Raw genomic sequence first — 13,930 nt, forward strand, 5'->3', positions numbered from 1 at the left:
CATAGCAAGTTATCGTTACTATTGATTGCTTCTATGTTTTAACTAAAGCTGGAATTATTATGCTTATTACTGCAACTTAAAAAAATCAATTCTGTAGTTGAATAAGTCTTAATAATTATGCGATAAAGTTGGAACTGAATTAATCCTATATATATATATATTATATGCTTTTTATGTGAATCCCAGGCCTCCAGTAAGTAAGGTGGTCTCACACTAGGTGACAAAATTTACCTTTCACCTAAATTTGGATGGTTGGAAAGCAGATATGTTAACCATTCTGTCAACCAGGTAGACATACTGTGCATGTTACTACAAACTGAAACGCTTTATATTTATATTTAGATCCATGTTGTAATTCCATAAATATAATGATTTTTGCTACAATTTTTATTACCGTAAATACAAAATTTTTATTTTTAGTGAGAATATCTGAACTTTACAGTTGATGTAGTTCCTATTTTTACCTTGATTAGCAAGCTTAATTTGATTGCATTTAAATTCTTTTCTTTTCTTTTTTTTAAAAAAAAAATTTATCCTTGTACAATTATTTAAGAAGCAACTTGCACCAAAATAAAACAAGTGACCTGTCATTATTATGCATTGAATCAGATATAATAGACTCGATCAATTATGATGACATTATAGATATATTTGCTAAAACCAAAGCCAGAAAAAAAAAAAAAAACTTTTAGTTATTGATTTTTTTTATATAAATTTGAACTGATTTATTTTTATACTTTTTTTAAAATGCAAATATATGTATACCAATGTTGTATTGTGTTATTAAAATTAGTTATCATGGAAATGTTGACTTTTATTTTCAACAGACTAAAAAAAGTGCTTATTTTTGAGGACTCATAATGATGTTGTGCCTTCAGGTCTTCAAAAGTATAAATGCGGCCCTGGACACTGCCTGTTTGTAATGCTAGTGGTGAACGCTCATTTTCTGTACTTAAACGCGTTAAAAATATTTACACAATTCTTTAAGTCAGATGCATTTGAGAAATCTGTCAATTATGTTCATAGAAAACAATATTGTTGAATTATTAGATTATAAATGTATGATAGATAAGTTATATAGTTATAACTTATAAAGTATATATAATTGATAAATACTTCATTAAGTAAATGTATAAAAATTTATTTGTGAATTACTGAATAGTATAAAGTCCATTTTTTATAATTAAGTTTATTTTTATTTATAAATATTTCAGTTACTGGATTTTGAAAATGGATAAAAAGAAATCGGGTTTTCAATATCGCAAACGTAAAACGGAAAAGGAAGAAATTATGAAAAAACAAAAACAAAAAGGTGCATTTTTAAAATATCTTTGCCGAGAAGATTGTAATCATATACAAGAAGAAAATCTTCAAGATTATTCGTTGGATAATTCGTCTATAGTTTTGATTAATGAATTGGAGGAGAATTCTACAGAAACCAAAAATTGGATTAAAACATCGAAGGAGAAATCTACAGATCATGAGTATTGTTGATTCTGAAGCTGGTTGTTCTACAGATCCAATCATAAAAGTATTTGATTTTACAAATTTAAATTATAATGATCCAGCAACTTGGTGTTATCAATATCAATCAATTACGTCAACTATTAGTTAAACATGGACCTGAACAGATTCATAATTTTGATTTTCCGAATTTAAAGGTGAGACAATGCAGCGTTTGTGATTATTGTATTCAAAATCTACGGATTCTGCATTTTGCTTCTGCTGTTTATTATTTGATCAATGGTGGATTATGTTTATTATTTGATCAATGGCGGAGCTATAGAACCTTGCTGATTCTGGATTGAGGGACTGGAAAAATGCTTCTATTTTAGCTGCGCATGAAAAAAGTCAAAGACACGTTGAAAATTACCATAAGTGGAAAGAATTAGAAATTCGAATAAAAGAAAAGAAAACCATTGATGAATAGAACTTGCTAGTTATTAGAAAAGAGTAGAAACATTGGGTGCAAGTATTAGAACGACTCTTTGCTTTAGTTCAGAAGTGAGCTATTCAAAATTTATAATTTCGAGAAACAAATGAGACATTGTTTTCGCATGGAAATGGAAATTTTTTGAAATTTGTCGAATTTCTAGCCAAGTTTGATCCAATAATGAATGAACATCTTCGAAGAATAAAAGATAAAGATACATATGTGCATTATTATGGAAAAGATATTCAAAATGAAATAATAAACATCTTCGCACAATGCGATAAAAAAGAAAATTTTAGAGTCTGTTGAAAGTTTATTTTTCACTTTGTTAGACTATAATAAATTTAGTTTAATCCTTTATCCAAGTGTGAGCAAACAAAGTCTGCACCTGAAAATATCTTCAGGACTGAATATGGTGTTGTACACAACACCATATTCAGTTATATTTAATAAAATTCAGTTATATTTAATCAAATTAAACTAAATTTATTTTAGAATTTGTTATTGCCACAAATTTTTTTCCATAATCATTGATTGTATACGTTCGACATTGGTCACACAGAACAAATGAGCATAGTACTTTGATTCGTAGACACTAGTAATAGCACGGTTTCTATAAAAGAACACTTTTTTGGGAGTTATAGAAATAAAAAATACCACTGGAGAATTTTTATCAAATGAAATACTAGGAACTCTAGACAAATTTTCATTACCAATACAAGATTTACGAGGTCAAGGATACGATAACGCCAGTAATATGAAAGGTGATGTAAAAGGTGTGCAGCGACGAATTTCAAATATTAACTCGAGAGCAATGTATGTACCCTGTAGTTCACATTCATTAAATTTAGTAGTGAACTGCACTGCTAATACTTTAGATGCCACAGCATTTTTAGACGCGTTACATCGTCTATATGTATTTTTTTCCAGTTCAACTCGATGGGAATATCTCAAAAGACACATAAATAATTTTACACTCAAACTAGTCTGTGATACACGATGGGAGAGTCGAATTGACTCATTAAAGCCCCTAAGATATAATTTGCCCGATGCTTGCAAAGCAATGCAAGAAATATCTCAAGATGAGTTTATGTGGATAAAGTAGAAATACCATGAAATTAGACGCAAGTAGTCTTTAAAACTTTAAGGAAGTTCAAATTTATCGCATCCATAGTAATGTGGTATAATATACTTTTTGAAATAAACTTTACAAGTAAACAACTTCAGAATACAAGCCTTGATATAAATGGTACCATAAATTGTATTAATGATACAAAGAATTTCTAATGAAAATCCGAAATGAGGAAGAATTTGAGAAGATGTTAACAGATGCGGAAAAAATCGCTGAGGTCTTAGGTGTAACGCCAAATTTTGAACAAGAAACAGTTAGACTTAGAAAAAAAAAAGAAGCAATTTGTGTATGAAGCAGAGGATGAATTCATAACAGATTTTAAACAAAAATTTAAGGTACATTTTTATTTTTCAATTATTGATACCACAATTGTATCTGTTGATGAAAAATCCAAGCACATGTCTACAATTAACTAAAAGTTTGGTTTTCTTTTAAATATATATGAATTTCAAAAAATTACTTCAGCAGAACTGTTAAAACATGTTTGATATCGGAAAATTATTTAACACATGATAATTCTAGATATTGACGGAACAGATTTATGTAGTGAATTACAAATAATAGCAAGGCAAATTCCAGAAAATACTTCCTCATTAGATGTCCTGTCATACACATGGAAAAATAATTTAGAAAAGTTTTCCAAATGTATTTATTGCTCTGAGAATTTTTTCGACATTGCCAGTATCAGTAGCAAGTTCAGAAAGGAGTTTCTCGAAATGAAAACTTACACTCACTCTACGATGACTCAGGAACGACTCACTGGTCTAGCAATAATATCTATAGAGCATGAAATTGCATCTACAATCAATACAGATGAATTAATTCAAAACTTTGCCAAAGCAAAAGTCCAAAAGATTAATTTTTCATAAATTTTTATTTAAGATGTAATAATTTTCTTGCTATACAGATATTTGGAGTAATCATATATGTATACAAATGTATTGGTTTTGATTAATAAATTTTATACATAAATGTTCATAATGATATGATTTTTATAAATATCCACTTGTGTAGGTGTACATGTGCTTGTGTGAGTATGAAAAAATATATATACAGCAATCCCTCGTGCCTAATGCGTTCTTTAAAAAAGGCGCATTAATTGAAAACCCACTAATCAAATATAATAACCTATGGGAAAAAGTAATTCGTTCCTCAAATTTCTTTTTTGAACCTTAATTTTTTTTTATAAAAGATTAAGGTATGTCTCAGGGCCTAGTTAAAGTAAAATCATGAAGCTGAAAGACTATAAAACATATTCAGAATATAAATTTATTATTCTACTTCTTTGTTAAGAAGTAGAATAATAACAAAGAATTGAGCTAATGTAGTTTGACAGGCAATTTGTTTCTCTTTTTCATGCAACCGACAGTATGGCCTTATTGCCTCTTCTACTCTTCTGCAAATTTTACTGGTTCTCTATTCATCAGGGTTAGCCTCTGCATTGCTGCTTAAAAAAACTTCGCTTGTACGAAAAATATTATTTTACGCTGCCGATTGTTATAATCCGCTTGCAGGCAATTTTTATGACCGATCATAAACAGAGGTATTCTCTTTCCCAAATGTTGAAAGCTTTCGATGTGTGAAAATTAACGATATGCAAATGTTATTAGGCGTTCTGGGTCCGAGCTTTTTGACATATTCTCGAATATTATTCTCCTCAGAATATTTCCACTATAAAATATTTATTCATAAAAAATGCTTAGAAAACTAAAATGACAAATTCCAGGAACTTCTCGCAGAACACTTATTCACCTTCCGCGGAACACAGTTTGGGAAATCCTGGTATACGTAATGTACATGGAAGTAGTATAGTATGCCATTAAAAATAACTTTGTAAAATGTTTCAGATTGGTAACTAAATTATTTCATTCTGGTGAGTGATTTTTTAAAATAGTTAGGCATAAAAATGTATGGACAGAAAATTTTTAAAATCTGTAACATTTATTTTTAAGATGTATAGGCGCACTAATCGAATTTGGGTATCAAAAAAAAATGGCGCACTAATTACTGCATAGATACATTGTATAGGGGCACCTAAATTTTCTTTGCCTAGGGGTGTCAGATACTCTCGCACCGGCCCTGGTAGAAATGCAGAATCTTCCATAGAATTTTCCGCAGTTGTGTAAGGCACATCCGTGTGTCTTGATACAGCACCTGCACTGCAGGAACCAATACCGTTATTCATGACGTCCTCCACAACAGCTGTAGCAATTTCATTTACTCGCTGTGAACTGATGGGTTTGCGACCTCTGTCAGGTCAAACTCCCAACGGTCCTTTTTCTTCAAAATGACTAATCATTAGTCGCAGAGCACATGGAAATAGTGGACCTTGCCAACATTAGTTCAGGCGATGAAATTCACAGAGTACAGCAACAGCATTGCAACTAATTAGGTAGTACAGCTTCACGAACAAAGTACATTGGGGCAAAGGCTAATGCCATCACTGAGGATGGTATTCAACCAGAATAAAAGAAAAAAATCCCATGTCCATCTTTTTAAACCATCCTGGCACCTGCCAAGTTGCATGATATGCAATTCTATGCATTTGGTGTTTACAACACACCTAGTGGTGAATTTTGGAACTATCCCCCCCCCCAACCACCACCTCAGGTATTGCTTCCATATGATGTCCAATGTATTTCTGCAAAGTTTCTCAGTATTTGATCATTGGATAAGGGGCAATCATCTTGATTGTAAGGGAAGCGGCACTCCCATGGACCCCTAGCTGGATCTATCCTCCCCTTCTTCTACTTTGAGGAAGATCCACTTACTTTAATCTTTCCTATAAGGCCTTATCAGCCAACTCTTCTTACTTTATGACCCTTATGCTATTAGAGTACTCGAGGGCCATGGGGTCTTTTCATTTCTTGTCTTACAACTATGCCCTCTCTATAAACCTTACTATATTTCTTCTATAATCTAACTTTTCCCCTTCAATATACCCTATTCCGCCTATGGGTTTAAATTCGGAAGAAGGCTAGTTCAGAAGCCTTAAGGTAGCAGCCCTATCACTGAACTATTTCATTGTCAGGGTAGTCCACTGACATGGAGAACATCATCCTACTTGTAAGCTGACAGAAAAAGATAATTGGATTGAATCTATGGGAAACAACCCTGGAATGGAAAAGGGAAAACGAAAATGGAAACGACAAAATATAATACACATAGCAAACTGGAGTGTAAGAGGAATAGCATATAAAGAAATAGAATTAGACCAGTTATTAAATAAAAGAAATTTTAAAATAGCAGTAATCACTGAAACAAAAAAGAAATTAAAAGAAACTATGAGAACTGAAAATTTTAATGTGATATACAGTGGAGTCGACAGAGACCAAAGGGCACAAGCAGGAGTCGTGATTTGGATTCATAACTCCCTTTCAAAACAGTTAAAACATTATAAATTATGGAATGAAAGAATAATAGAAGCTAGAATAAAAATAGATAGAGGCTATTTAACAATAATTGGTCTATATGCCCCAGAAGAAGGAAGAGAACAGGATAATACTGATTTGTATAATCAGCTACAAAACATATATAATAAAATAAATAAAAATGATTACATAATTTTAGCAGGAGACTTAAATGCAAGAATTGGAAACACGAAAACTAATAATAATATAGGAATACATGGAGAACACACTCTAAACAGAAATGGTAAAAAATTGATTGACTTTGTAGTTTATAATAACCTAAAAATAATGAATTCCTTCTATAAACATAAAGACATACATAAATATACTTGGGCAGCAAGAGGATGGAAATCAATATTAGATTACTTCATATTAAATGAAAAGACATCAAAATTTTCACTAGATGTTAGAGTTCACAGAGGATATGAAATAAGCAGTGACCACTTCCTTGTTAAAATAAAATTAAGATTACCACCTAAATGGCTACAAGTAACAAGAACAGAAAGAAAAATTGAAACATTTGTTTATAAAACTAGACTATTGAATGACACAAATGTACAATGGCTATATGAACAAAGAATTAACCAATATCTAGATAAAATAAAACAAAATGAAGAAATAGAAATAGAATAGCTTAATATAAAAATGACACTAAATGCAGCAACAAATGAAAGCTTAGGAAAGACCAAAAAATTCAATAAAAGAAAAAAACTGAAGATCTGGGATGATACAATCAAAGAAATAATCAAAAAGAAAAAAGAAGCCTATCACAAATGGTTAAGCAGTAAAAGATTAGAAGATGAAATAGAATATAAAAGAATAAGAGCCATAGCTAAAAGAGAAGTCAGAAAAAGACAGAAAATCATGGAATAAATTTGTTTCTAATTTAGAACATGATTTATATAAAATAAGACCCAATGTATATAAGATTTTGAAACACCTAAATGCAGATACCAAAGAAAACATAAAATTAAACACTGAATTGAAATTAGAAGAATTTCTAAATTACTACACAGAACTGTGGACAGACAAATATTTTAAAAAAGACAACTGGCAAATAATCAACGAAAATGAAAAGGAAATAACTGAAGAAGAATTAGAAATCAGCTTGAAAGAAACAAGAAACGGAAAATCACCCGGAGAAGATAAGCTAGGTTCAGAACTATATAAATACGCAGGAACAAGATTCAAAGAAAGACTCTTATTATTTTTAAATAAAATTTACTCAACTGGTATCCCCCCCCCAATAGAATGAAAAAAGCAATTGTGATTCCTATCTTTAAGAAAGGTAATAGAGATGACCCTAAAAACTACAGAGGTATCACTATGCTAAATTCCTGTTACAAAATATATAGCAGAATCTTAAATAACAAACTAATGAAATATTCCGAAAACTTTATTCTAGAGGTACAGAATGGATTTAGAAAAGGACGATCATGTATAGACCCAGCCTTTTGCCTAAAATTAATAATAGAGAAAAGAAGAGAATATAATTTAGAAACACATATTGCATTTATTGACTATGAAAAAGCATTTAACAAAGTTAAAAGAAACATATTATTTAACATATTAAAAGAAAGACAAATACCAAATAATATCCTAAAGGCTATCACAAGTATATATGAAAATAATCAAATACAAATAAGATTAAATCACGAGCTATCATATACAAGAGAGATAAACCAAGGGGTCAGACAGGGATGTCCCCCTCTCAGCAACTCTTTTTAATATCTACTTAAATGAAATAATAATAAAATGGAGTAAAAATTTACATCAAGGAATTAAACTTTCACCTACAGTTAACTTAAACACTCTCCTCTTTGCAGACGACCAAATAATAATTACAAATTCTGAAGATAACTTACAGAAAGCTATTTTAAATCTAAATGAGATATCCAAAGATTATGGTATGATAATATCAACGGAAAAATCAAAAACTATGGCCTTTAAAGGACAAGATCCAGCAAGAACTAAAATAGTAATAGATAACAAGATCTTAGAACAGGTGAATTCATTTAACTACCTAGGATGTATGATCACATATGAAAATGAAAAAGATATAAACGTAAAAATTGCAAAATATTTAAAAATAACAGGTGTAATTAACTCTATATTTAAACCAAACCTAGTTCAAAAACAAACCAGGCTAAAAGTATACAATACATTAGCCTTACCGGTCTTAATGTATGGAAGCGAAATCTGCACAATAAAACAAAAAGACAAACAAAGATTAACAACAGCAGAAATGAAGTTTATGAGAAAAACTGCAAAGTATACCCTATTTGATCACAAAAGAAACGAAGATATTATGAAAGAATTAAACAAAGAACCAGTAATAGAAAAAATTAAAAAATATAAACATAAATGGATGGAACACGTTCAAAGAATGAAAACAGAAAGATTACCAAAACAGGCCTTAAAGTACAAGCCATTAGGAAAAAGAAAACCAGGACGTCCTCTTAAACGATGACTTCTAAGGCCGGAACAGGCCATGCTAGGCCTAAATCCTTGATACGTATGATGATGATGATCATTGGATGGTATTCCACAAGGCCTTAAACAGAGATACTTTAATTTTGTTCACCCTGTATATTTTGTGCCTAAAGATACTACAGTGGTTACAGAGAAATATTGTATCAGTTAACTTATTTTAATTAATATACTCCAGGTATCTATCCTTTCTTTACCATTAAACTCTAAGATGAATTTAAACTAGCACGCCAGTTTAAATATCACATTAAATATGATGTCTCATACTTATTATGATCTCATCTGAAAAGACTCAGAAATGTGTTTTTGTGATCAGACAGTAAGATCTGTCTAGTAGTTTCTCATTGCCTGCTGGGTCATTGAGTAAGTATATCTGTCAATTTGCATGTATTTTTGCTGGGTTGTTTATTTCAGGAAAGAAAAAGCTCTGCAGCTCCCATATCAGATAACAGCCTTACTTCATAAAAATAAAGGTAGTTAGCAAGAAAAAAAAAAAAAAATAGACTAGAAAACTTTTCTAATCAGATAAGTATTTAGATAGTCCTCTTTCCAACTAATTAACACAAAGTAAAATCCTCAGCCAGAAGCCTATATGAAATACAGAAATTAATTTGCAGTGACCTGATAGACACAAGAATTAATTATGAAACTTCCAAAGAAGAAAATACTATTGTCAATAATGTTAAATTTAAGAACATTATGAAATATTTAGCATTAAATAAGGAATGAGAGCCTGATGGCTCTCATTCCTTATTTACTTTTTTTTTACTTTTCAGTAAAAACAAACTTTTGTTGAAGTCAATAAAGAATATAATTTTTTTAAAAAAATTACTTGTTTAGTTACCTTTTCAAATTTCAGTTGCATCTCTCCTCTGATCAATGTCATTTCCTTCTTGTGATCAACTTCCTGTTTATGCAATTTATCTTTTAATTCTGCTAAGTCAGAACGAAGTTGGCTTGCTGTCCGTTCTAAAAATTCCATATGAACTTCATAGTATTCAATAGCAGGTCTGGGGTAGGAGAATGAAAAAGCTATTCATATTACACATGAAAGAAATAAACTTAAAAAGTAATAAATATATATATATATATATATATATATATATATATATATATAAAATTACAGCTATAGCACTTCCACAATCCATTAGTACCTAAAATAATCCACCTACCATGATAGGCTACACAATATATAATGATAAACTTAATGAAATAATGTTACAGATTCAATAAAAAAAAAAAAAAAAAAAAATTGTCATCATCATCATCATATCATCATACGTATCAAGGATTTAGGCCTAGCATGGCCTGTTCCGGCCTTAGAAGTCATCGTTGAATCATTTAAGAGGACGTCCTGGTTTTCTTTTTCCTAATGGCTTGTACTTTAAGGCCTGTTTTGGTAATCTTTCTGTTTTCATTCTTTGAACGTGTTCATTTCATTTATGTAATATTTTTTAATTTTTTCTATTACTGGTTCTTGGTTTAATTCTTTCATAATATCTTCATTTCTTTTGTTATCAAATAGGGTATACTTTGCAGTTTTTCTCATAAACTTCATTTCTGCTGTTGTTAATCTTTGTTTGTCTTTTTGTTTTATTGTGCAGATTTCGCTTCCATACATTTGAGCTGTGCAGAAGAAAGTGAATAGTCCGCTTTTTCCCCCGTTTTTCTACGTTTTTGAATGCTAAATTGTTTCTCTGAATACGAGTGTACTTCAGTGGTTGTTTTTTGGAAGTTAGTTGCTGTCGCGATATAATATATTTTGGTACCGTCAGAATCGAATGCGTAACGGTGGAAGACAAAACGAAGCTAAGTTACTGTTTTAGTTATATTTCATTTTATTTAATTATATTTAGTACTTAAATGTTCTGATGTTTGTACTTTTTTTTCCTCTTATTTATTAACTGAATAATTATTAAAGATTACGCTACTCGGCAGTAAGGAATGATGGTGGATTCAGCAGCAGTCGCAAGTGACGTAACGCCAAGTCCTCCGCCATTTAAGAACTCAATTATTAGCAATATCATAAGGGACTTTGTGGCATGCAGTACTTGCGGCATGTATGCGTCTCGGGAATTACATATATGGCTTGTTAAAGAGAGTGGAGAGCGTATGCGCGCAAAATGCAGGCAGTTGGAGGAAATAAGTACATTAGATATATCGATATCCGACTTTGTTGCTCCAGGAACGGGGAATGAATGTAGGAAGACAAGTAGTGTGATAGGAGAGAATGAGAAAATAATAGTTGATAGTGTGGAAGGTGTGAGTGACTGTGAAAGTTTAGGAGATGGTTTTGTTTGGGAGAGTCAATTTAGATTAAGAGTGACTGACCTGCAGAGGGAGATAGATGAGTTGAAAGAGGAGGTGGAATGTCTTGAGAACGAGAGCAAAAGTATGAAAGATAAGATTAGGAGAATGGAAGAGATAAATGCAAGGCGAATCAGAGTAGGAGAGAGAGAGAATTTAGGGAGTATGAGTGAGAGGTATGGGGGTGCTAGAAGAGGAGAGAATGGAAACAGTAGAAGAGAGGGAATGAGAAAGAGGTGTGAGAATGCTAGCAGACGAGAGGATGGAAACAGTAAGAGAGACGGAATGAGAGAGAGATATGTAATTGCTAGAAGAGGAGAGAATGGAAACGGTAGGAGAGATGGAATGAGAGAGAGGTATGGGAATGCTAGAAGACGAGAGGATGGAAACAGTAGTAGGAGAGACAGAATGAGAGAGGGATATGGAAGTGCTAGAAGTGGAGAAAATGGAAACAGTAGGAGAGAGGGAATGAGAGAGATGTATGGGAGTGCTAGAAGAGGAGAGAATGGAAACAGTAGAAGAGAGAGGTATGGGAATGAAAGAAGAGGAGAGAATGGAAACAATAGGAGAGAGGGAATGGTAAAAGGTATAATGTATGCCAACTCAATGATCCGTGGTGTTCAAGATAGGATGCGTGAGGAGTGTTTGCCAGGAGGAACAATAGAAAGGATGGCTATGGCAATTAAGAGAGGTGAAAGGGTGGATGAGATGATTGTGATGGTAGGAACGAATGACTTGAGTGGTAATGTAAGTCGGGCAGCGAGAGATATGAGATTTTTGCTTGAGACTGTATGGAAAAAGACAGAGAGGAAACATAGTGTGCGTGTTGCCTAGGTATGATAATGATGAGCTGAGCAGAAGAGCGGTGATATTGAATGACATAATAGCAAGAATGTGTGACAAGAGAGGACTGGTATATGTGGATGCTTGGAGTGCGTTTGAGGAAAGAGAGGAATTGTATGCGAGAGACCGTTTACATTTGAATGAGGAAGGATGTAGGCATCTGAAGAGATTGCTGTTCTGAACGAGTCAGTGTGTCCCAGGGAGGATGATAGCAGGGGTGGCCTCTTGTGGGAATGGATACTTGGGAGAAGGGAGACAATGTCAGGTAACACTGAGCCTAGTGGAGTCTAGAAGGGATAATGCTGGGTATAGAAACAATGGCAATTATATGCTTTATACTAATGCCAGGAGTATCCGGAATAAGGGAGAGGAATTGGTGGCGCAGATAGCATCAGCCTGGCCAAAAATTATTGCGATCACTGAGACGTAGTTGACAGAAGGGGATATAACAACAGGAATAGAAGTCGCTGGACATAGCATTTTTCGTCAGGATAGGAGGGGAAAGCGTGGTGGTGGGGTACTGCTTATGATAAGTGATGACCTATGTCCTCTAAGAGTGGAGAATTTGGAAGGAAGTGAGACAAATGATTTTGAGAGCGTATGTTGTGAGGTAGAGGTAGGCAAGACAGGATATTTAGTGGGGTGTTGCTACAGACCCAGGAGCACAGAGGATGGGGACCAGGAGATGTTTAGACAGCTAAGTTCGGCAAGTGCAAGAAGAATGATTGTTATTAGAGATTTTAACTTCAGTAGTATAAATTGGAGAGAGGAAGATGCATGTAGCAATAGGGGAATGGAATTTCTAGAATTCTTGAGGGACAAATGTCTTAGGCAACATGTAACAGAGGGAACAAGAGGTTCAAAAGTTTTGGATTTGGTTATTGCATCAGAAGAGTTGATAAAAACTGAGTTGACGTCTCTCCCACCAGTTGGAGAGAGTGACCATATGGTGTTGACTTGGAAAATGAATAGACATGCAGGAGTATCAAAGAGACGGGAACTTATATTGAATTATAAGGCAGGTGATTATAATAGTCTTAGACGTCAACTTTGGGAAGTTTCATGGAGGGAGGAATTGGAAGGCCGGGATATCACTAGTCCATGGGAAATTGTGAAAGAATATTTGTTATCAGCAATGGTAAGTTGTATACCACGAGTGAAGAAGAGGACGCAATTTGGAGTAAAGTGGATGACAAACAATATTAAACAGGAATTGCATGCGAAAAAGAGGCTATGGAAGAGATATAAGGAGACAGGTGAAGAGATGCATGAGGAATATAAGACACAGGCCAGAAGAGTGACTAGTGTGGTAAGGAAAGCGAAACTGGAATATGAGAGGAGATTGGCCCTAAGATCCAAAGAAAATCCTAGGGAATTTTTTAGCTATGTGGCCAGTAGGAGGAGAAATGACTGTGGAGGAATGATATTGTGGGATAAAAATGGGAATAGAGTGACTGATGCAGAGGACATAGTGGAATTGTTCAATGAACACTTTATTGGAGTATTTCATCCTAGAGGAGTCAGTTTTAATGCTAGAGGGATAGGACTGGTTCGAGGCTGGAGGTACAGGAGGAGAGTGTGTTTCAGATACTGAGTACTCTGGATGTCAGTAAAGCTGTGGGACTGGATGGTATTTCACCATGAGTTTTGAGAGAATGTGCTAGGGAATTCACAGTGCCTTTAACGTGGCTTTTCAATGAAAGTCTGGCTTTGGCAAAGGTGCCCAGGGAATGGAAGGAAGGTAAGATAGTGCCATTGCATAAGGGTGGTAACACTGGAAGTGTCTAATTATAGGCCAGTCTGTGTGTCATCAGT

General features: G+C 33.2%; 1 protein-coding gene across 2 annotated transcripts in view; it reads right to left on the reverse strand.

Moving 5' to 3' along the window:
- The window catches only part of Golgin104 (coiled-coil domain-containing protein 186), a 502,507-nt gene that overhangs the window by 450,819 nt on the left and 37,758 nt on the right, over positions 1-13,930 (reverse strand). For both annotated transcript variants that reach the window (XM_090392368.1, XM_090392369.1), the window contains exon 3: positions 9,810-9,975. In XM_090392368.1, the coding sequence (XP_090248494.1) occupies positions 9,810-9,975 (166 nt within the window). The remainder of the gene's footprint in view (positions 1-9,809; positions 9,976-13,930) is intronic.

The sequence above is a fragment of the Typopeltis vanoorti genome, chromosome 5 (genome assembly GCF_054136105.1).
Source record: "Typopeltis vanoorti isolate ZY-2024b chromosome 5, IOZ_Tvanoo_1.0, whole genome shotgun sequence".
Classification (NCBI taxonomy): Eukaryota; Metazoa; Arthropoda; class Arachnida; order Uropygi; family Thelyphonidae; genus Typopeltis; species Typopeltis vanoorti.